At 50.2% G+C, this 23,129-nt stretch overlaps 9 protein-coding genes across 9 annotated transcripts; 4 read left to right on the forward strand and 5 right to left on the reverse strand.

Annotated features, from left to right (window-relative positions):
- Window positions 1-186: 186 nt before the first annotated feature.
- On the reverse strand, window positions 187-819 carry COCCADRAFT_92563 (uncharacterized protein; the record flags this gene model as incomplete). The annotated part of the gene is made up of 1 exon (XM_007712712.1): window positions 187-819. The coding sequence occupies one exon, from the start codon at window positions 817-819 to the stop codon at window positions 187-189; it is 633 nt and encodes a 210-aa protein (XP_007710902.1).
- Window positions 820-2,085: 1,266 nt separating this feature from the next.
- On the reverse strand, window positions 2,086-4,368 carry COCCADRAFT_35604 (uncharacterized protein; the record flags this gene model as incomplete). Its single annotated transcript, XM_007712713.1, has 4 exons — window positions 2,086-2,394; window positions 2,425-3,281; window positions 3,342-4,190; window positions 4,308-4,368. The coding sequence occupies 4 exons, from the start codon at window positions 4,366-4,368 to the stop codon at window positions 2,086-2,088; spliced, it is 2,076 nt and encodes a 691-aa protein (XP_007710903.1).
- A 1,145-nt stretch (window positions 4,369-5,513) lies between these two features.
- Window positions 5,514-6,904, reverse strand: COCCADRAFT_3878 (uncharacterized protein; the record flags this gene model as incomplete). The annotated part of the gene is made up of 4 exons (XM_007712681.1): window positions 5,514-5,910; window positions 5,984-6,659; window positions 6,713-6,808; window positions 6,859-6,904. The coding sequence occupies 4 exons, from the start codon at window positions 6,902-6,904 to the stop codon at window positions 5,514-5,516; spliced, it is 1,215 nt and encodes a 404-aa protein (XP_007710871.1).
- Window positions 6,905-7,907: 1,003 nt separating this feature from the next.
- COCCADRAFT_25134 (uncharacterized protein) lies at window positions 7,908-9,251 on the forward strand (the record flags this gene model as incomplete). The annotated part of the gene is made up of 1 exon (XM_007712690.1): window positions 7,908-9,251. The coding sequence occupies one exon, from the start codon at window positions 7,908-7,910 to the stop codon at window positions 9,249-9,251; it is 1,344 nt and encodes a 447-aa protein (XP_007710880.1).
- Window positions 9,252-9,665: 414 nt separating this feature from the next.
- COCCADRAFT_3880 (uncharacterized protein) lies at window positions 9,666-12,939 on the reverse strand (the record flags this gene model as incomplete). The annotated part of the gene is made up of 2 exons (XM_007712682.1): window positions 9,666-12,344; window positions 12,403-12,939. The coding sequence occupies 2 exons, from the start codon at window positions 12,937-12,939 to the stop codon at window positions 9,666-9,668; spliced, it is 3,216 nt and encodes a 1,071-aa protein (XP_007710872.1).
- A 621-nt stretch (window positions 12,940-13,560) lies between these two features.
- On the reverse strand, window positions 13,561-13,959 carry COCCADRAFT_35608 (uncharacterized protein; the record flags this gene model as incomplete). The annotated part of the gene is made up of 1 exon (XM_007712714.1): window positions 13,561-13,959. One exon carries the CDS (start codon window positions 13,957-13,959, stop codon window positions 13,561-13,563), a length of 399 nt encoding a protein of 132 aa, XP_007710904.1.
- A 769-nt stretch (window positions 13,960-14,728) lies between these two features.
- Window positions 14,729-18,401, forward strand: COCCADRAFT_25136 (uncharacterized protein; the record flags this gene model as incomplete). Its single annotated transcript, XM_007712691.1, has 2 exons — window positions 14,729-16,644; window positions 16,694-18,401. The coding sequence occupies 2 exons, from the start codon at window positions 14,729-14,731 to the stop codon at window positions 18,399-18,401; spliced, it is 3,624 nt and encodes a 1,207-aa protein (XP_007710881.1).
- Window positions 18,402-20,323: 1,922 nt separating this feature from the next.
- Window positions 20,324-20,715, forward strand: COCCADRAFT_3882 (uncharacterized protein; the record flags this gene model as incomplete). Its single annotated transcript, XM_007712683.1, has 2 exons — window positions 20,324-20,540; window positions 20,609-20,715. 2 exons carry the CDS (start codon window positions 20,324-20,326, stop codon window positions 20,713-20,715), a joined length of 324 nt encoding a protein of 107 aa, XP_007710873.1.
- A 535-nt stretch (window positions 20,716-21,250) lies between these two features.
- COCCADRAFT_92544 (uncharacterized protein) lies at window positions 21,251-21,427 on the forward strand (the record flags this gene model as incomplete). The annotated part of the gene is made up of 1 exon (XM_007712715.1): window positions 21,251-21,427. One exon carries the CDS (start codon window positions 21,251-21,253, stop codon window positions 21,425-21,427), a length of 177 nt encoding a protein of 58 aa, XP_007710905.1.
- Between the last annotated feature and the right edge of the window lie 1,702 nt (window positions 21,428-23,129).

The raw sequence follows: 23,129 nt of genomic DNA on the forward strand, positions 1-23,129 counted from the left end.
ATCCAGTAGCGGCTAGCGTGCCCGATGTTGATGCGACATTGACCGGGGTCCCAGCACACGTGTTTATGGTAATGCACTATTGTGGAAGGACAAACTGGCCTCCATGTCGACCTCCAGGAACCATTACATTGACTCTATGCGTGTGCGCCGTCTCGACACATCTTGGTCCCTTGCAGATAAACGTCATTACAACTTTGCTGCACCTCCTACTCGCACCCACAAGCCCTCGGCTTGAACGACGGGCTTGCCCTGTCGATCCCTCATAATAGCTCTTATCCGCATCTTGTTTCCCTTATCTTCCAAAACGTCCGTCTCAATGCCTACGATTCCTGGACAAAGCACCGGGACTAGCACCCTGGTGTCCATGCTTGCCGTTACCAAACGGCCCTTAAGAACTTCTTGTGCCGATTTACCGTGGAAAAGTTGGAGTCGCCATTGCTCCTCGCCAGCCTTCATGAATGCGACCCCGTGCTCAACCACCGTGTTCGCAACAACAATGTAGCACATTGCTTCGTCCATGAGCGTGAAGAGTGCCCCTCCGTGGCAAATTCCAGGAAAGCCGTTTAGGCCCGTGCCAAACTTTATTAGAGAAATTGACTTCATAATTTTTCCGCCGGGGTTACTAGGCCGCTCGTGTAGCTCGACCCAGTGTTGCACACCGTGGTTTGCGCGCATTGTGTCACGACAGAATCGGTCCGTATCTTCCCCAGGCTCGGACCCTCGTTCGCGGTCGCAAACCATCCATTGGGGAGATGTAAGGTATGGTGTGGCCCAACTGAGGGGCGCAAAGGCTTGGAGATGTTCAGATGTGGCTGTCATTATCATGTGCAGTGGTTGTCGGCTTGTCGCAATCAAGTTGACACCCCTCCTGTGCGGCCAATTTATTCATTTTCGTTGCGCCGATAGGATTAGTATACGGTCAGTATGTTGCATCTATTTTTGCAGCAACTGCTTAGTGCTGATGGCGCAATTCTACTTAGTTGCTGTTGACTGATCAACTATGTAAGTAGAACGGGTGTACCTAGCCAAAGAAAGTCTGTGTTCGGCATGCGGTGAGGGCGACCGACACATGATGGCTTCTGTAAACTGATAGCTTACTATTTCGGCTATAGTATGACTCGCGATGCCTTGGCCTTTGAAGGAAGAGGCGTCAGACCGATGGCGCTGTGTGGGTGTGGGAACATGTAAATGAGAACGTAACAATGCGAAAGAAGGCAAAGGTTTGGTGGGTCCGAGCGTGCTTTGTCACCTTGACAACTAATCAAGGAAAATAACTACTTCTGGAATTTACTAACTCCACACGCATTTAGCAGATAGGCGCTGTTGGTTGGTTCGGGGCTGTAATGCACCAAACTTGCGGGGCAGAACCATCCAAGCATGATGCCGTTTGCAGGTACCCGCAGTCTTCAACACTAGCTTACCGTCAGTCTCGCCGATAAAATGGGCACCGTAGCGCTCTTATCTCGGCATTGTTTCTCTCCGCCTAGGATGCCCAGACCAAACTCATGCGAGTATACAACTATGAACATATTCTAATGATTCTTGACTTGAGCGTTTCAGGTTGATTGCCGCATATCCGAAGGAGCTGGTGTAGAGGATATGTGCAAAAGGTACTAGCAAGCGTCTTGAAACAGACAGCTTAAAATAGACAAAAGTATTTGAAAACTTTGAAATTCATGTCCAATGCTAACCAATATCGGTTTCCAGGTCTTGTACTTTGGCTTGTGCTGCGAATTAGCTCCAGTTACACGCTAGGGACCAAAGTATACCCCACATTTGGTTCTATAGCAAGTCAAACAGGCCCTTCTATCGAGCTACCCTCTGCTTGGCTTAGTTTCGTACGCTGAGTCCTAATCTAAAGCTTGTGCCTTGACAGCTATCTCTTATGTCGTTCAACATGTGTACGTACACCGCAGCAGCTATTATATATATACTACGTCTCAACGAGTATAGCGGATGTTTTTTTTAGTCATTTGAATCCCAAAGCAAAGGATGTTGTAGAGCACCTTGTTTTGGATATATGGGGAACGCTGCCTTGTAAGGCGATGTGTGGGGAGGTTGATATTATTCCAAGTGAACAACGCGCTACGAAGCACAAGCGGACTGCAGTAGCTTAACTGCGCCTTCGCGCCCCCTTTTGATGGCCAGCGATAGCAGCATCTGACGGTCATTCTCCCAGTTGACCTCAGCCTTACTAACGTCTAGCAGTAGCTTAGCTACGCCTTCTTGCCCGCTTCTGGCGGTCCGCCATAGCATCCTCTGAACGTATGTATCCTTCCAATCGATCTTAACCTTGCCTGTATCTAGCAATAGCTTAACTGAACCTTCGTGCCCGTTTCTGGCAGCCCACCATAGCGGCGTATTGCCATATCTATCTTCTAAGTCGGCCTCAACCTTGCCAGTATCTAGCAGTAGCTTAACTACGCCTTCGTGCCCGTTTTCGGCGGCCCAAAATAGCGGTGTCCAGCCGTATTCATCCCTCGATTCGAGGTCTGCAAAATCAATAATTGCCGCAGCTACGTCTGTAATTCCAAAATATGCACATATGTGCAGTCCTGTCATTCGCCTCGTAAAAGATTGACTATAGCGATCATCCCATGAGAACTTCTTACGGACTTGCATTGCTTGGGATGCAGCTTCCATATTAGTTTCGTGATGGAAGAATTCGATGACTTTCGGATGTGCACTCCGGGCCTGACGAGCATGGTAACCCCAGTAGTGCGCAGCATAGTCGTATAATGGGTTCAGTTGCAGCCGCTCCTCAAAGCTAGAGTCTGTGTGGCAAGATCCGCTTCCAAAGACCGCGAATGAGAGATAGGTTACACAGATCATCGTGATGTCGAATTCTGCGGTTGGAAACCAGTCCTTTTGTGTCCGTTCAAAGTATTCTTGTGTAGTGTAATGCACTAAGCGAATAATGCCACTCTCCTCATCAACAGTGACTAGTCCAGCACATACCGAAACAATATCCTCGATGTCTGATTTGTTGTCTTCGTCGAATTCCTCTTGCCCGTCTTCGACAGCAAGAGCATGCTGAAGCTCTATGGTGGTCAGTGGCCTCTTTGCGCAAGTGATCCATGACAGAGCTTCCTTCGCAAGCATTGCTTCGTCCGGTAGCTGCCCCTCGATTCTCGCCATAGCATCAGAATACGCACAACTATATGATTCTGTTCCGGTGGGCAAAGTCCTCAGAGCATCTCGAATAGCTGTTCGGGATCTTTTTCCTTTTAAGGAATTGAGATGAAGTTTTGCAAGTAGAAACCTATTACAGTTAGTAAAATCTTCAAGAACGGGTTAAGAAGCTACATTCATGCCATCGACAGCTTTGACGATCTCAGAACTAATTTCCTGCTGTAGATCCAGATCACGTCGGACAAAACCCGGCAGTTCATCGATATGACCTTCTACATATCTCTGGATGTCGTGCTTGCTGGCGCGGATTTCCAACCATGTGTCTCGTTCAAATGTCTTTGTGATGTCCGGAATGAATCTTGAAGTTGCGAAAAGATTCGCTCCACAGCTCGTCTGGAGTTGTGAGAGTTGTGAAAGTAGCTTCGCTCGGCAACTGTCATTGACTCGACATTCGTCCAGCGCATCGACAAGGATGAAAACTCGCGAAAACTCAGCAACCACGGAATGAAGGGCCACTGATATGTCATCTATCGAAGGCCGGGCCTTCATAGATCTGTGTTTGTCATAGAGAGACCTGACAGTTTGTGGAAGAGAAGATCTTGCTTGAGCTAGCTGCTTCAGTACGCTTGCGAGTAGGTCTTCCAACGTTTGCTCGTCTTGCCGCTTGAAGTTGCAGTAGATGTATGCAATACCATTGTTGCTTTCGTCTTTGAAGTGTGAAGAAAGCTCGTCTACTACAATTGATGTGAGTATTGTCTTCCCAGCTCCTGGTATACCTGGGCAGAAAAGTGTCTGTTTCTTGATCCCTAACCAGCTTTTGAATTTCGCCGAGTCTAGAAGCCATTTCCCAGATCCAGCTTGCCACTGCTTGAGGAAGTCGTTCTGCTGAGGAGTGTAGTCAGTCGGTGTTAGCCAGTCAAGGATGGCTTGTTGCTCCTTGTCTTCTTGATACCGCACTAATTTGAAGGTGTTGTCTCGAGTAAGTCGCCCGGTTAGTGTGGCGAGTAGATCAATATTGACGTTGACATCACTCCGAAGATCGCGAATGTCCTCTGGCTCTACAGATAGTCGCTTCCATGCTCTTTTCAGCTTGCCGCCGACGCTCGTTTGCTGTGAGTCCAGCACGATATACTTGTCTACTGTGTGTTGAAGCTTGCCAAGAGTATGTTGGCAACCATCAAGAACATCTCGGAAATCTGTTTCCTCTTGAGGGTTGAGTTCGTGTTCGGATACCATTACTTCAGCATCGTTCAGGACAATAGAAAGGCTTCGGAGCCTATATATCAACTGTATCAGTATGGTCCTTTCATCTATGGCTGTCACATACACGTTGGATATGTCCTTAAAATGGCTTGGAGCGCCAACGAAGTCTTTCCTAATCTTGCTGACCAGTCCAATCACCGCCAGAAAGTCGCCAACGCTGAACCCAAAGCTCATTACTGCATTTTTCCGAGTGCTTCGAGTGTGGATAGAGATGTTGGGATAGCATCCTCAGCCTGATAAGAACGTAAGGTTGTTCAGCTGGGTGGGGCACTTGGCAATTCTGTAGCACAGCCCGCTGGTGCAGCACGAAAACCTGACATATCGCCTAATTTGTCTGCCTACCTAGAGTGCCAGGCTGATTTGCGGCACCAGCTGCATCATTAAAGCCATATGGAATGATGAGAACGTTTGCAAATTACGGGAATGTACCTGCAAGTCACCAATAAAAAGTAAGAACTCTCCTTGTTACCTAGGAGACCCGTGCTGCGAGATCAAGTAAGTACTGTATAATACTTAGTGCAAAAGCTTTGAAACTGATTTTGCTCACGACTGTACACATATAGCTCCGACCAACCCACTCACCTTCCTGCCCATAGGATCTGCATGTATTAAAACATGTCTTCCAGTAAACTCACTCGCTTGATGTAAGTACATATTATTTTACTTTAACGCATACAATTTTGTATTAAGAGATTGGGCAGCCCCACTTCTCTAGCTAAGTAGTGCATGCATGAACTTTGTGTAACAGGGTTGTGCCTCCAAGACATAGATTCCTAGCGAATACTGCAAGGCATGTTTCAAGATGCCTAAATCAACTCCCTTGTCTTCATTTACAGCCCCAAATCGTGGAACTCATGTATGTAGCCGTTCTCTGGATCGGGAAATGAAAGGGAGCGAAGTAAGAAAGTAGTCTGGTTTCACTACTTGCAGAGGACGAACTTCGGTGCTTGGAACATATCTTTTTCCAAGACAACTGTTCATCTCATCTCATCTCGGTGCAGATGGTTTCGCACAGCATGGTTACCCCGCCATAACCTAGCCACTTTGAAATTTTTCTCTCCATTCAAGACCTTGGCATACACAAGGAGCAGCCATGTGTTCGTCCGTCACTACCACCTTTACTCATTATCCTTTTTCTGACTCAAAAATGTTATCCTCTTGGCTGCGTCATCACTTAATCCACACAAGTCCTTGAACTCTTGTACTTCCTCGCCTTTCTTCTTCGTCCTCTCGGAAAATTCATTCAAAGGACAACTCTTGCCTGGCCCGCTGTGACAGTCCGGTAAGGCCGTGATACCGTCGTTGATGTTGAGCCTGACAAATTTCTCTCGAGGGCTATCGTCACCACTGCCTGTTTTACATGAGAGTAATTCGAAGATGATACGGCCGCCCATCGGGGAGACTTGGGACTTGCGCCATTTGCGGTTGTGGGGGATATGTGTAATGGGAAGATGCTCTTCGTCGTTGATGACATCAAGTGCGGAGATCATGGGTGCAATATCACCATCGTGAACACTATTTTTAGTGTCGTGTTAGTTCCCGTTCTATGTTCTCGGCTACTGAGTTTATAAAGAGGTGGGAAACTCACAAGCTGAAGAACAATGGGCCTGCCTCTTCTGGGCCTTCCAATAGCAAGTTTGTTGTAGCATTCACCCACAACCACCCCATGCTCTTTGCATACTTTTGTCCTGGCCCGGCGCGGTAGTAGTGCAAGATATCTCTTGCGTACTCAAAGCCGAGAAACTCTTCTTGCGTGAACACATTGCACCAATCACTCCGTCCGCGAACCGTGGTTTCAAACCCACACATTTCCTGCATGGCGTAGATCTCTTCGTCATTAAACTCCATGCCTGTTTGTTCGAGAAGGCGTTTGCGGATAGGAGGCATGTAAGTAGAGCGGTATCTACGCATAAGACGATATCCTTTTGGCTGGCCATTCTCTTTGTCTTTCTTATTGGCGATGCAAGTCCGTCCGGGTGTTAGCGTATCTGCACCGAGTGAGGAGTGCTCCGATATGACCGAAAGGTTCGCTGTATTTTTGCTAACATAATCAAGTCCGAAGAAGCCTGCAGCAAAGTGTTTCGCTGTTTCAATTACACGGTTGGAGCCACTGGCCCAAAAGGTAGTAGGATGATCCGGATGAATGGTCGCAGCTTGGTCAATTAGATGTCGGTAGCGAGTACGGAGGCGAACTCCTGTAGTAAAGGAGCCGAGTGTTCCGGCAAAGGGACCAGTGGATGTGAGTTGCTCCAGATCTTCTTCATCTATTTTCATTTAGTAAGTGCGAAATGAAACTTTGGGTGAATAAAGGACGTACCTGAAGACCAGAAGAGTTCCCATTCATTGAAAAATGACAAGGTGCCGGTGAAATCCTTGCTCGATTCTCTCATACGCAGAACGACGGCTTTCTGAGCTGTAGATATGGTAAGCATATATCAAACCCATAGCTACATGCTCACTCACCACTGCCAGCTCTCTTCGTCGGATATCGCTCAGCATGGCGAGCCATCTTCATAAAGACGTTAGTAATTGCAGGATCAGGGCCACTAATGGCCAGTACTCCAACAACAATAGTGAGCAGATACGTACCATGTGAACCTGCACCACCTCGCATCCCTCAGGCGTTGCGATGCCCCCCTCGACAACATCAATCACCTTCTCAACCCACGGCCCATTACCACCAAGGTGATACAAGATATTCCAGCCCTTCGTCATCACTCCTGCACTATCCTTGCTCTTATCGCCTCTGCCATGGCTGCGTTGTGGGTGCCACCAAGCGTCCCAGCTCGAATGATGAGGTTTCTCAGCGCCTCCATAACCCAGATAGCCAGGATATGTAGTTACCGTTGGGCAAAGAATCTGAGCATAAAGCGAGGGGCCTATTGCTGACAGGAACGAGATATTGTAGACGCTGTATTGTGCTGAAAGTATAGCTATAACGACGGCTACTACAAAGGCCCAAAATGTAGACGCTGACATTGTGGCCGCAGTAACGATATGAATAACGTAGATGAAAACTAAAGTGTATCATGAAGAGTTGATGTTTTTATTGCATTACTGGCCGTTTGGGAACTGCGTTTTGGGCGGTGAGGAGCCTTTCGAGCAACCAATTCTTTCCTGCCCGAGTGTGGGTCGTGGTGTCTGCTCCTTAACACCTGTCTTATTTACAAACATGTTTACATGTCCGCTACAGGCAAGTGAACCGCGGTGGTTTTTCCATCCCCAATCAATACCAACACATCTGTTTCCCACTTCACAAGACGAGGAAAAAGAACACGAGTAAGAGAGTAACAACGAAATACCAATGTTGGCTGGCCCAAACGCGGGTAGTGGGGAGCCTCGGCATGTCAACCCTCGCGCTAGATTGGCCCCCCACACCTCCGCGTCGATCGATCGCGTCCTCCGCATTTCCACGCATCATCCCATCTCCACGGTTGCAACAAACCATGCAAACAGTCGCATTTGTGTAACACTCAAAAAATAATTCAAAAAACTAATACCTTCCTCCCAAAATGGCGGACACAAAAGTGCTTTCCAAAACAGCAGAAACAACAGACTACGAACCAGACCCAACATCCTACTCCTCCTACCAACGCGACATCTACTCCTCCCTCCACTCGCCCAAATACTCCACCAAACCCTCACAATGGGAAGCCAGCGCCCGTGCCGCAATTCCTCTCCCCAACTTCCTCTATGTCGCCGGCTCCGCCGGTAGCGAAGATACCTACCGCTCCAACCTCTCCGCCTTCTCGCGCTACCGCCTCCTTCCCAAGATGCTCGTCCCCGTCACCCGGCGCGACATGAGCGTCACCCTCTTCGGCACCAAATACCCCAGCCCACTCCTCGCCGCACCGATCGGTGTCCAAGAAATCCTACACCAGGACGGCGAAGAAGCCACAGCGCGCGCCTGCGCCGCCGCCAAAATCCCCATGATCCTGTCTACAGCCGCCACCCGCAGCATCGAGCAAGTCGCCGCCGCAAACGGCGAAACCGGAGACCGCTGGTTCCAACTCTACTGGCCCAAACCCTCTGCAGAAACCTTCACCGCATCCCTCCTCTCGCGCGCGTGGGGAAACGGATACAAAGTCCTCGTGGTAACCCTTGATACCTTTGTCATCGGCTGGCGCCCCAACGACCTCGACACCTCGTATCTCCCCTTTGTCTGGGGCCAGGGCTGCCAAGTCGCCTTCTCAGATCCCGTTTTCAACCAGCTCTTCGCCGAAGAACAAGCGCGCGATACGCGGTCGGTGGCCGAGAAAGTCGCGGAAATATGGCAGATTCTTAAGAGACCAGGGAGTATTGGGGGTGCGGCCAAGGTCCTGGCGCATGCGTCGGTGATGAAGAAGGCCATGTTTTTTACGAGTCTGGTGGCGTCAGGTACGTATAGGGATTGGAGTCAGCTGAAGATTCTCAAGTCGCTGTGGAAGGGGCCCATTGTGCTCAAGGGGATTCAGACGGTTGAGGATGCACATCGCGCGATTGAATATGGGATGGATGGTATTGTCGTCTCGAACCATGGAGGACGCCAGCTTGACGGCGCCATTGGGTCGCTCGATGCGCTGGCGGAGATTACGGCGGATGAGAAGGTGAAGGGCAGTGGTTTGACTGTTCTCTTCGATTCGGGGATTAGGACCGGGTCGGATGTACTCAAGGCGCTGGCGCTGGGTGCCAAAGCGGTGCTTGTAGGCCGTCCGTATGCATATGGACTTGCCATGGGCGGCGAAGAGGGTGTGAAGCATGTGCTGGATTGTCTACTGGCTGATACTGATAATTCGCTTGCCAATCTGGGTAAGAAGAGTTTGGCAGATTTGAGCAGAGGAGATCTGAGGATTCTGCAAGAGGTTGCGAAGTTGTAAATATAGAAGGCATCACATAATACGGGGGTCCTGGGTACGATAGAGAGATATGTGCATTATCAAGCGAATGAGATATGTATGCTATGAACAAAGGAAAGGAAAAGGAAAAAAACCTAAAACTAAGAACTACGATTATGTCATGCGTAGTAGTACTGTAGACAAAAAGAGATATAAGGAATAAATAAACAGTGATACAACTAGCCAAACCCGGGCCATGTCTCCCTGCTTTGCAACGCCTGAAAGATGTGTGTGCTCAAAACGATGAATAGAGCATCATTCACTATTCCAAAAAGGAAAAAAAACGCCCCCTTGACGTACTTACAAAACACCTCTCAACGCCGCATCTGCCGCACTGTTCATGATGTGCGGCTTGTACATCCGGCCCTTTGGGCAAAACTACCTATCTTACACTACCTACTTCTTTTTGCTATCCTGGACCTCGGCGCCAGAATCAAATTCCTCACGAAAGCTCCTCATATCCTCACTGTCGGTTCTACTTGCTGAAGGACGGTGGGAAACGCGAGGGGAATCGGGTCCGTCTGAAAAATTGCCCACGCTGCTCTCACGCACGCGTTGGGCCACGCTGGCTGCAATCTTTTCGTCCAGCATGTTGACCAGCCGCTCAGAGTACTGGTCTAGCAGCTTGATCATGACCGTTTCTTCAAAAGCCTTAGTTTTGACTCGATCACCAATGGCTCTTGCAGTCACAGCAAGTTCTCTCTCCACCTCCTTTGCGAGCTCAGGGCTCATGGTATCGGTAGAGTTTGCAAGGCGCTTCCTATAGGCCCGGAGTGTTCTGCATAAGCTCTCTGTCGATCCATCAATAGTCCCGAATTCGCGGGCAGGTGCTTTGTTACGGTTCCTAGCGTCCGTTGATCCGCGGCGCTTGGGTCGTTGTGTGTTCCTGGGACTTGGAGGGGACGGCGAACGATTCTTGTTTCGCCGCCCTGTGCCCTTCTCTTGACAAGTTGTTTGCCCGTCTCGCGCGCTGCTTGGGATAGGAGAAGGCTCTAGCTTGGGTGTCGAAGTCGAACCCAAGGAGATTTTTGAGAGCTTCTTCCTCAGTTTCGGTGACCTACTCCCACTCGGTGTAGAGTCTCCTTCTTGATTTGAGCGTTGATAACGCGCCAATTCTGACTGCGACAGTACGCGCCGTAGAGGTGGCCTGTTGGACAACAGATCCTCTTTTGATGGCGTATTTGGAGCAAGTAGGTCAGGAGCCTTTGGTGGATCAGGACGACTTGGTGTTTGGATGCCAAGGTCCCAGACAAATATAGTCCCGTCTACTGCGACAGTAACTAGCGACTTTTCGCTTGACTCGTCTGCTAAACTTTGAGGCGTATTTACGAGTGCAATATTGGAAACACCCTCGGTATGGCCCCAGTCACGAGCAACTAGCAACCCATTGTCATCGTATACACGTATCGACTTGTCTGTGCTCGATACGCCAGCAATCAATGGAGCGCCCCAGCCGCGAGATATGTGGACCAAGGACGACAAAACAACCGCGTCTCCTCCATCTGTATCACACGCACGGAAGTTGCTCAGGCATTGACCTGTGCGGATGTCGAATTTGTGCACCTGACGATCAATGGTCGAAACCAGAAGGGTATCGTCCAGATCGACGTCCCATGCTGTAGACACGGGTGTTGCTTTTACAATAATGGCCCGTGACATCACGAAGGCGCGATTGGTTCCATTGGCATCTTCGAGCGACAATCGTTCGCGAACTACCAGACTTCGATCGCTTGAGGACGACACTAGGCGCGTGCCATCGCGTGAAAATGTAACTCCATTCACTGATCCGACATGCTCGTCCAGTGTTTGCAACAGGTCCCAAGTCTCTCCAGTTCGCGTAAAGACTTGCACGGTCCGGTCTCGGCTGGCCGAGGCGACAAATATCTCTTGTTCTTCTTCGTGTATGGCGATACTGGTGATCTCGCTTGCATGTGCTTTGAATTCCAGCATGCAGGTCTTCGTTTCACAGTTGATGAATCTCAATACGCCGAATTTGTCTCCTGCTATCAGATGTGTACCGTCGGCGGTGATGCGCACAGTCCTCAACTCATTGGGAATCGCCTCAGGGTCGTCTAGCTGTTCAAGGTAGACTTGGAGAGAGTCTTTACACGCGCCCTGACTCCAGAAGATTACTGTTCCGTCGGCAGCCCATGTATAGTAGGAAGCATCGAAAACGTTGGGTTGAGCGAGTCCTGCGTGTACGCCAAGTACCGCTTTGCCATGTGCTGGCAACGTGCGAACTACCTTACCAACAACCGCATCGTCATCATCAGAACACAGCTGTGACAACCGAATGGCTCGTTGGGAATCAACGGTGACAACGTAGTCTTTCAAGCAAGCAATGACGCCAATTTGTTCGCAATCAGTAACTGGGACGGTAGGTGACTGAACCCGCGGAGGAGGAGATGGTGGAGGAGTCCTGATCCCTGTAATCTCACTGATGTTGAAGGTCTTTAGTGTTCCTTGGCTACCGACAACATGGAGTCGACCTTTGACGTCTGCCGCTAGTGAACTTACGGCGAATCCAGCATCTGCCAGCTTGCGGAAGCGTTGGTCTGATTCTGAATCGTCAATCAGACAAATATCTCCCTTGTCGGAAGCTACAATAGCCTTGTTTCGAGCTATGGCAACGACGCTGGTGAACGTGGATTCTTTGAGGCTGTCAAGAATACAATTCCTCCCTGGCAATGTCTTGTGCATGGAACTGGAAAGAAATGAAGCATCGCTCTGGCGGCCTCTGGTGATGCGCAGCGTCGTGTTGATATCATCAATCTTCCAGACTTTGACGTGGCGGACGCCAACGGTGATCAGTTTGTTTCCCATCCATGCCATCCGGTTGATTCGACTGACACACTTGTTGCTAGCATGGAGCGTGGCAGCTCCGGAGCGCGAGTTGATGTGCCAGATGTAGAGGAAGCCATCGTTGGCTGAGCCTAGACTTGCAAGGAAACGGGAGTCGGGGCTGAAGGCTACGCAGTTTACGCCAAAGGTGTGGTCTGTAAGTGATGAGAGAGGGGTATCGCAGGGGACATCTGGGGAGGCGGAGAAGATGAGGACGCGAGGTTTGTAACCCGTCTGAAGTAAGTTAGGATATAATAGAATGAGGTGTAAGCATGTGACTTGCCTCTCCTACAGCAAAGTATCTGCCGTCGGGGCTAAAGCTAACGCAGGTTGCTGCCTTTATCTTGTCCCTTGTGGTCCAAGCTTTGTTATTGGGAGAGTCAGCCCAGTCCTGACTGCTGGGTGACGAGGCTGACGAAGCGCCAAAACTGGCGTCGCGCAGAGAAACAGCTGTGCGGTTGCGGCTCTCATTCTGAGTGGGTGTTGATGGGCCGCCGTAGATTGATGCCGAGGGGTTGATGGGATTGGTAGCAGGCCGTGCGCGATAGAAACGCTGGGTGACATGACCGCGATCATCTATGGCAGCAATGACAGCTGCAGCGCCAGCAGCATAGCCAAAAGTGGAACCCGAGGGCAGACTATCAAAGGCATTGGGTGAATTGGTCGTGGTTCCGATGACCTGGCGCAGCGATAGGTTGACTTCGGCGCGCGCTTGCTTGACGGGCGAGGCGCGCGGGGTGGCCTTGTAGAAGGGAGAAGGAGAAGCAGTCAGTTTGATGCCAGACCCAACCGCTGGGCTCATCCGGGAATTGGAGGGCGTAAGCGACATCGCGGCCTCCAGGTCGATGGTGGATGAGGTGTGGGATGGCTAGCAGACATGTCAAAAAGGCGTCATGGCACTGGGTGCGCCTGCTTGGAGGAGGTGGGTGAAAGGCCCGTCGCGTGGTTGGTAAGGGAATCAATGGTACGCGGCTAACTAAGAAAGGGTTGACCCGAAGCTATCGCGAAGCGACCGCGCACCTATAGATGACGTGGGCGGGGGAGTGGGCGAAGGATATAGATATTGTCGAGGACGGTGATGGAGATGGCCGGGGGCCCTGCAGGGCAGTTTGAGATGGTAAAGTAGGCAGGCCGGCGCCTGAACAAGTGAATAGGACTCAACAGCCAACTCGCCCGGGCGGTCAACACGCAGAAGGAATTGACGATCGCCATGGTGCACGGGCCACAGTCAGGAACAGCAGGAACAGGCGGAGGGGCGGCGGCCAATCAGAGCCGCTCGCTTAGTACCCCCGACGAGGTGGGCCCTGCCCCTCGAACCTTGGACCTTGACCATCACACAACCGCATGCGCTCCGTTTCAGCCACTCTGATATTCGCGGGGCTGGCCTATATTCTGCCCTCCATGGACTTCTATAAACTTTGTGTACCCATGTGCACGATGCGCTCGACCTCTAACCACACCACGGCCACCACACGCGCGTCTGCCCTTCGGTGCCATTTGGCGATAGGCCTCGCTGCGGGCATGCGCCTACTAAGAGTCCATGCACCACAGCGCACGACGTGGCAGAACAAAATACAAACACGCTCCTCTCCAGGATCCACGCTGTGCACCAATGACATCGGCACTGTATTCGATTGCGACATCTGCTGGCGCTACATGCGTGCCCCGTGCATGCGCGGAGATGACCACGGTAAACAATAGCATGATGTAGTAAACACCATGAGCATGAAATGGCAAGCAAGGATGGCTGGCGGAGAGAGGAGCACACATTGTGAGCCATCTCTTCAGACCGACAAGTCATCTCAGCTCCCTCTCCACAATCTCTCCGAGAGGCCCCCCTTCTTTGCATCTCCACCGATGCGTGAGCCAGCCAATCTCCATGTCTTCGTATTTGTGTCTAGGCCCTGGGCATGGGGAGCTCGATAAGCGGCCCTCAGGATTTATACCTCGTCTCTGTCAGCACAGCAGTGCATACACATGTACATACACACATACAACACCCAGCTCACAAGCCCACCAGCGGGTCCGACACGGTGACAGCAATCGCTCATCTTACTTCGGATGCCAAGCCATACCACTGCGTCGACCCTTTATTCTACTCACCATGATTTCCTCCCTGCAGGTGTCCTGTTTGCATAATGTAATCACATGTTTCGCTATATGTCTGCCTCAGGTTGCTCCGATCAATGCAGTCTCTGTAAAAGCCGTTTGGCATGATCCGCGCACACCATAGCACCTTCTGCACCTGCAATCTACCTTTTACTTATTCCAGTCCGAGTTTCCATGCTATGTAGACTGGCCGGTTACGTCATCTGCGCAGCACGTTTTGACACGAATTCCAGCACTGCAGCCACCAGCAAATATTCAATGGTCTCGGACATCAATGTTACAAACCGAGTAGTCGGTTTCAAGTTTCTGCGATTATACATCGTGACTAGGGTGCAGCGGTACAGTAGGGCGGGTGCAGCCGCATGTCTTGGCTTGGACCCTTGTTCAGATAATGAAGAAAGTTGACGAAATTGCCATCATACCCAGCCCAGTGCTCAACCCTCGCTCAAAGGCCATCAATTCCTGTGGCCTCCTCTCTCTTCATATCCGGGAGTGCCCTCGACGTCCGGATGTTTGTGATTCGGTCAGCACTGCGAGCGTCCACGAAAAGACCTCCAGCGCGCTTTATCCGCGGTCGACGCTACCCATCCATACCACGACTACGGCCTTTCCACACTGCGCGCCCCCTCGCGCAAGCAGCAAACCCCCCACCAGCTCCCAATGGCACACCCACAGATCAGCATGGCGTTGATTCAGCGGACCGAGACAAAGCATCAGCCGCCACCGAAGACACAGCAGACGGCGCGGTAGCCGTAGAAGATCCCGACATACTAGCACAAAAACTTCAGCGGTCACGAGAGACATCGCGCAGGTACTCTGCTGCCCTGCGACGCCAACAGCGAGGCAAAAAGGCTCAGGGGCTGCCGCCCGTGCACATACCAGACTGGTTCCTAAGGTGGAGGGTAATACGGCGGGAGGACCTACCTGAAGACCCACAACCACCTACAGTTCTTTCGGTCTCAGTCACACACGCTGAATCTGGAGAGCAAGCTGCATGCGTAGTACCTGCTCAGCCCGAATCAGACCCGGCCCAGCTCCTCTCGCGGTTGGTACGTGGCCTGTGGAGTCGGCGATTGGACGACAACGAGAAGCACAGAGTCGACAAGTACCTCGAGGAGATATTGTCACCGAGGGATCAGGCAGAATATCCAGCATCACAGTCAAAGAATGATGAGGCAGTGGCGAGCACAGAAGCTGGACGCCCCGGTGACGTATCTGCTGCTGCAATCACAGACGACGGCGCTTTCACCGAAGCCTGGGCAAAGCTGAACAAGCTGCAAAACGACCCCGACATGGACCCTCGCAAGAAGATTGAAGCCATGAGAAAACAGAGTGCCAAACTTGAGATAGCTGCGAGGAAACGAGAGGTTGCCAGGACCAGGCAGATGGGCACTTCCAAACATCTATCCTCCTTAGTAGTTGCCGAAATTCGTGCCACCATGGCTGCATCTCTCTCTGCATTACAGCCAGCCGCCAGCGACTCTTTCCCTGCTGCCAAGACAAATCTAATCCTTCATTCACCTGCGCCTGAACATGAGGAATCCATCGATGCATGTGTCTTGTCTTGGGCTGTTGAGACGGGCGCTGACGTCCTCTTGTTGAATGCTCAAGATCTTGCTCAGCTCGCCGCCGACTACTTAGGCGAAGGAGCAGAGCCATCTCCGCATTCAATCAGGGCGCTGGGTTATGAAACTTATCGGCTGAATGCAGACATAAACGGCTTCGTGGCAGACGTGCAGGAAGCCGGTGCCGAAGACGAAGCAGAGTGGTCACAAGCCTCATCCGTTGAACAGTCGGATCCGAACGCGATGCGTCCTCGTGCTATACCGCTCTCTATTATTGCCCTTACACCAGCTTTGCGTGCCATGACTCAGAATTTACAAGGACTGCAACTCGGTTCGGGAAATGGATTTGGATCATCTACTGCTGCTTCAAACGAAGATTCTGGGCGTAATCAAAATCACGCTGAGATGCAATTGGAAGATCTCAAGCTGGCCGCTCTTTTGGAAACTTTGATTGATGCGAATCACATCAAGCAAAGTCGAGGTATCACCGGCAATGAGGCTCTTTACCGTGTCCGCCCTGCTAGTCAACAACAAAAATCGTCCAAAAGCCCGGCCTTCTTTGACTATTCCTTGGGCCAGGAAAGCGCCGAGCTTGATCTAAAGTCGACATTGCCAGCTGGCGCCAGAGCAGACATCAACTTAACAGTCAAGATTGGCCAGGTCTCGGAGAAACCCAGTGTTCCAGCAAATTCCAAAATTATATTTGTAAAGGACTTTAAGGAGCTTAACGCCACTCACTATGGTGGTCGCATTATTCAGCGACTTGAGGAAATTGTTCGCAAGCGACGGATTGCCGGCGAGAGCATCATGATTGTAGGAAGTACTTGTTCACGCGACCTCACGCCCGAACTGAACGCCAGGTGAGGAAATTGATTCTTGTATCTCAGTGATGAAGCTAACAGACCATAGCGGCGTCCGTGGTCTTCAGAATGAGGGCGAAAGTAGTTTCTTCAGAACCATTGTCGTGGCAGCAGAATCTGGTGGTGCCACACCAAATTTCGACGAGGCCATTGCATCTCTCGGGACCAGTATGGCGTCCTCGGCAGATATTTCGCCGTACGAAAAGATCAAATTCCGAAACATCAACCTACATCACATTCAAGATATGCTTCGTTCTTTGGATCCGTCTGCCGCTGCTGGCATCTCTGATATGGAACTGAGCATATCGAGCTTCGGCAACTGGGCGCCTATATTTTTGGAATCGCATTTCAATCGGGTGCTGACTTACGATGAAGTGCACAGAGTAGCCCTCACAGCTCTGGGTTTGCTAGTTTCGAGTCCGGCACAGAAGTCTGGGAATGCGCCAGGCCAGTTGAGCTGGGCGCATGTAGCCCTGGCCATAGGCTTGCTGAAGTCCAGTGACACTGCCAAGTATACCTTTTTCGAGAAAGTGGGCGAGATGTCAAAGCGGTCCAAGAATACGCTAAACAATATGGAAGCAAAGATTGAGCCTGACCCTGCACGGAAACGTATGGATGAAAAGGCTATGCAGCGTCAACACAACCTACAAAAAATAGCGGCTACTGCCAACAAGCATGAGAAGCGACTCATGCCTGGCATCGCAGACCCCGATCAAATCAAGACGACATTCGAGCAGGTTCACGTGCCAACAGAGACTGTAGACTCGATACGCACAATTACTTCTTTGTCGTTGCTCCGGCCTGAAGCATTTAGTTATGGTATCCTGGCGACCGAGAAGATTTCGGGTGCGCTGCTGTACGGACCTCCAGGTACCGGCAAGACACTTCTTGCGAAAGCCGTGGCAAAGGAGAGTGGCAGTTCGGTACTTGAAGTGTCTGGAAGTCAGATCATGGACAAGTACGTTGGCGAGGGCGAGAAGAACGTTGCCGCCATCTTCTCGCTAGCACGCAAACTGTCGCCATGTATTGTGTTCCTCGACGAAGCAGACGCTGTATTCGCATCAAGAGATGCAATGCGAGAGCGAGCGTCTCACCGCGATGTTCTCAATCAATTTCTGAAAGAATGGGATGGCCTCAACGATCTCTCCGTGTTCGTCATGGTAGCTACAAACCGGCCTTTTGATCTGGATGACGCCGTCATTCGTCGCCTGCCTCGCCGCCTACTCGTCGATCTGCCTACGCAAGCCGACCGCAAAGAGATTTTGCGCATCCATCTCAGGGGTGAGCAACTAGATGAGTCTGTCGATCTGGACGACATTGCAAAGCGTACACCTTTCTATAGCGGAAGTGACCTCAAAAACATTGCCGTCTCAGCAGCTCTCGCCTGTGTCAAGGAAGAAAACGAACAAGCTGCCCTGGCCGCCGCCAGAGCCGCTTTACAAGAAAGCAATGACAGCACAGAATCTGGATCCAGCAAGACTGACTCTGCAGCCACTTCGTCGTCATCATCTAAGCCCCCACATCTCGTCCGTGGCCAAGTCTATAATTTCCCCGAAAAACGCACACTGCATGCCCGCCACTTTGACAAGGCGCTCCAGGAAATCAGCGCAAGTATCAGCGAGGACATGAGCAGTCTGAATGCGATTAAGAAGTTTGACGAGCAGTATGGTGATCGCAAGGGGAATAAGCGGAGGAAGGACTTTGGATTCGGTATGGCGGTAGAGCGCAACGAGAGTGCTGCTAGGGTGAGGGTGTAGAACACCCCTGCTCCTTAGGAAAAGCATGGGTAAAGGGAAAGGGAGATGGGGGGTGTTTGATGCGATATGGATTGTATGAGTATGGATATGAAAGTGTGAGGGCGGGGGCAGTGTAGTATACATGGGAAAATACTAGTATTATGATATCATACACGTTTATGTCCTGTTTCTTTTTTGTGTAGACTAAATCTATAATCGACCAGTCGAAGCATTATACTGTAGACTACTATAAACCGCTGATGCACTAGTACACTCAGATCTTACACACACGCGCGCGTTTCTTACTACCCTAAAATACACCCACCCAATCACAATCCCCTCCCCCTCATCCCATCTATTCATAGCACAAACACAACACACAGAAATCGTCATACTATCATTTCTCACCTGCTCTCTTCGCTTCCCAACCGACCCTCACCACCCGCAGCACCGCCACCTCTCCTACTCGGAAACCTGATTTTCCGACCGCGTCACTACGTATCCGGACCAACCACACCATGTGCAACTGCCCATATACTTACCACCAGGGGGTAATTCGGTATATTGTACTGCTGAGAAAAATAACTCGGCAGATCTTCAGTCCGAGTGCCCATTGAGTAACTTGCCCAAGTTTCGCTGCAGGAAATGAAGCGGTGTAGCGCCACTCTCTGTCACACCACTCTGCATCATACCCGCGTTTTACCAGCGCGGTTAACTTCTTTTCGATAGAGCACGCACAAGGCTTTGCGAACAGCGAAATGCGTCGCAAGTATTCTATGCCTGATGGAAAAAAAAGATTGTTTGGAGGATGGGGCGGTGGGCTCAGCTGTGAGCTGAGAGCTGAGAGCTGAAACGCTGTGGGATGGGGGGTATAGAAGGCGGCTGAAGGAGTGTGCAACGGCTGTATGGGGGTTGGGCTCGGGTGTTGGCGTGATGGATATCTTGGTTAGGTAAGGGAAGAGGGTGTTTGTCTTGATGGATGTTAGGCTGTTGGGAGAGGCTGTTAGTATCTTTCTGGTAGTAGGAGGCTGAAGTACGTGATTATTGTTTTTCTGACATGCGCGTCCGATGCGCTCCTACTATGCAACGTGCGCCAAGGAGAGATTCATATCTGGTTGCTTGTAACATGGAGTTATGATGGTGGAGTTATTACTTGTTAGAGTAGGAGGCTAGCTGTTGTTTTAGTAGGATTTTAGTAGGACAAGCGAGCGTGCATCAGTCCGTTACGCCCGTCACTCTTGGCATGCAGCGGCATCAACATTGCATGTAACGGTACATCACGCCATGTACTCTGAGTCCAGAGCTGCATCTTGGTATTACTGAGATGTTTGTAATGCCAAGGTCCTTGCTTGTAGTCTTTGGATGAGCCGAAGCGAGATAAGAGTATTCTAACGATGCTTTCGGTTAGTTTGACTGCAATTCACGTGGTGTTGTATGGACCCAACATCATACAATGTTAAATCGTTCAAGCTGATGGCTGGGTAGAGCTGTTAATGAGCACCACAGGATTCTCGGATTGCAACCACAGATGTAGACTCCATCAAGGTAACATCAGACCACTGCTGAAGCAAAAGACCTTTATGGTAGGTGCCAACGCTCATCCTTTAGTGTAAACCCACTTTGATCTCTGGACTAGCTAAAAGTGCATTAGATACAATCCAAGTGTCATGTTGTATACACCTTCAGTGTGTAGCTGAGCCCTTAAGAGACGTAGCATATCAGCACTTTGCCTGTATTGGAGAAAACAAGTCTCACAAAAGAGGAATATGGTAGTAGAGAACAAAAGTGCAAGCAGACTCAATACGTTTGAGCTGAAACCCCAGCGAATATAAAGCTTCCTTACATCTTCATCTGAACTTCCAGATCATCATCTACCGCTACAACATCTTCCATTCCACCAAGCTCTATCTACTGCAAAATACCAGCCAACCAACACCGGCACCATGAAGCTAAGCACGTCTATTCTTTCCATTGCTGGCCTCCTCGCCACCCACGCTGCCCCCGCCGTCGCTGGGAAGTACGAACAAGCAGTCTCCTTCGCCACTTTCAGTTCCACAGGCTGCAACGGCGGACAAACCGACTACCTCGTTTCCGATGGAGTGTGTAGAGGTCTCCCAGGCAAAGGTCTCAAACTGTGGTGGAAGCAACCCGGATGCGAAAGTTCGTGATTATAATCCTCTTGTTGAAAAAGGAACCCAGAAGGAATATTGCTAACGATATTGAAATAGTTCGAGTTTTCACTGGAAACAACTGTGACGGCGATGCCGCAAACTTGGGTATCATTGATCGATGCTGGGATGTTTCTTTCCGGTATTCTTACCAGGTCTACTGTTAGACAAGGCAGTCACAGAATTAGGGATAGTGGGGCCACTGACCGAAATTTATCTGCGAAAGCTTTTCCCCGCTGAGTATCGGTCTTTTGCGATTCCGGTTTTAGCGAGGTGGTTACAACAAAATGGTGTTAGTGGAGGACAGCTTAGATCTATCATGTCCAACCTGTTGTCGCTCATTATGCCATTTGAGGTGATAGAGGGAGTGGTTTGTTATGTTTGGAATTTGTCACTCATTTGGATACATAGAAAGTTAGAAAACTGATGCATAAAATAGATATTTCGCTACATCAACTTGCTGACCCTGTATGCGAATCATCAGCGATGTCGACTGAGCCGCCACCGATGCCCAACAGCCTACCGTGTTAGTGGCAAGTCCTAAGAGCGCTGGCGGCCTCAATGCGTTACAACATATCTGCAAACGTGTTTTGCCTAACTAGTCAGCGTTATTCCGGCCCATAAGTCCCTCGGACAAGGATAATCAAGCCAATCACAGTCACTATATTTCTAAACATTACCACCTAGCTCGCAGACCAAAGAATGATCACTTTAGGGAAGTATAGGACGCTTTTGGTTGGCATAGAGACTTTTCGCTACCATGTTGTAACTAGTAGCGCAAAATATGTTTGCAGACATGGTGCATATAGCAAGACTGAATTCTCAACCGCTTTAGTATCTTCGCCCGACGCCTCATTAACGACGAATTCCGGTAGGTAACATACGTTAAGAGATTTAGGAAGTGTTCATCGTGTAGACTAAGATGTGTGTCATAATCAATCTTAGGCGAGCAAACAAAACAGAAACCGAGGCCATGCCTCCCATAGAACTAAGAACTACGAAGAATGGACTACGTATTCTGCTCGAGATCTTTCATCTAGAATTCTATTCTCTCAAGTCACATAGACTATCGGATGTAGTCCTCATCGCCATCGACTTCGAGGGTATCAACACCATCCAGAGTGGATTTGCTCAGAAGAAGGATTGCCAAGTTGGCCTCGCCATTCTCGATACGAAGGAAATCCACGAAGTATCGCCAGACAAGCTTATATCGACGTATAACTTTGCCACGGGATCTCCCTCGTACCTGAAAAAGGCTTCTGAAAAGTTTATCTTTGGGGATACAATCGCAATTCGTCCATCAGATATCGTAGATCGCATTCAATCCCTCATCCCCCTAGGTCGGAATATAGTGTTTGTAGGCCATGGAATCATCAACGACCTCAGTGTTTTACGCGCTCTAGATTTCCAGTCTCCAGCACTTCTCTCGGCTGTTCTAGACACTTTCCAAGTAGCAAACGAGGTCTTTGAGTTCTGGGCCGGTTCTCTCAGCGAGTTACTGGTTTTACTAGGCTGTTCCTTTAATCGGCTCCACTGTGCCGGGAACGACGCAAATTTCACGCTGAAAGCTTTGCTTCTTCTGGCTGCCAAAGGATATACTGACCGATGGTGGGAGCGGGAAGGGGATTATGACACGCTCGCTATCTTACAGCAAGTTTCAAAATGCCCGATTCCGCATTGGGTGGACCCAGAGGTGAGGGCGATGGAAGAAAGAGAAAAGAGGAGGGGAAGGAGTCGGAAGTACCAGTCGAAGTTGTGGAGTAAGGAAGAGCAGGAACGAATCCGTGCAGCGAGAAAACTTAAAAGGGAGGGTATCACGGATATTCTGTTCTAAGTAAACAATAGATGATACCATCGTTAGTGCGCGTTAAGTTAAACGAAATAAGTTTACCTGTTATCTCACTTGGAGCCGTTGTATCATCATCTCTAATAGATTTGGTCTTGAAGTTGCGCAACATACGAAGGCGCGGCAAAGACCTACCACCACGTCCATGTACAACTTTCATCGTAGGCAACGCTCTTAACTTCCTTACAAGTTTCCCTTATACCAAGTAAAGTACACATTCTTACCAAAGCACGTTGTTAATCCCAACATCACTCATACTCAGGAATCGACCTCGATCTTATCTCATTAAGCACATCACTAATACCTCAATCTTAGCCTAGGCAGCTACATACTACTAGTGCGAAGCGTTAATAGCCAGCTAAGGTGGCTATGTCCTCCCCAATGCAATTACTCAATCAAGCCTAGCTCCGCCCCATCGCCACCCCCGCCCCACTATGACTACCTCTCGTCCCACCACGTAAATATAATACCAGGGATATTTCGGTATATAGATGGAAAGAGCCAGTTACATGTCCGTCGGATAATTAAGACCAGGACTTTGCTGCCGAAATCTGCAGGTAGAGTATCTCTTAAGTGTGTGTGGAGAGGAATGGGCGGGACGAGTGGCGTTGTGGCGGGGGCGATCAAGCTTGTGGGGGGGCTGTGTTGGGCAGGTTTACGTGAGTATGAAGGCATCTTCGCCACAGTCTTGGGGTGTTGGGACGAATCGCATCAGTGTGTGCCTGGGGGCTTGTA

This window comes from Bipolaris zeicola (genome assembly GCF_000523435.1).
Source record: "Bipolaris zeicola 26-R-13 unplaced genomic scaffold scaffold_48, whole genome shotgun sequence".
NCBI lineage: Eukaryota > Fungi > Ascomycota > Dothideomycetes > Pleosporales > Pleosporaceae > Bipolaris > Bipolaris zeicola.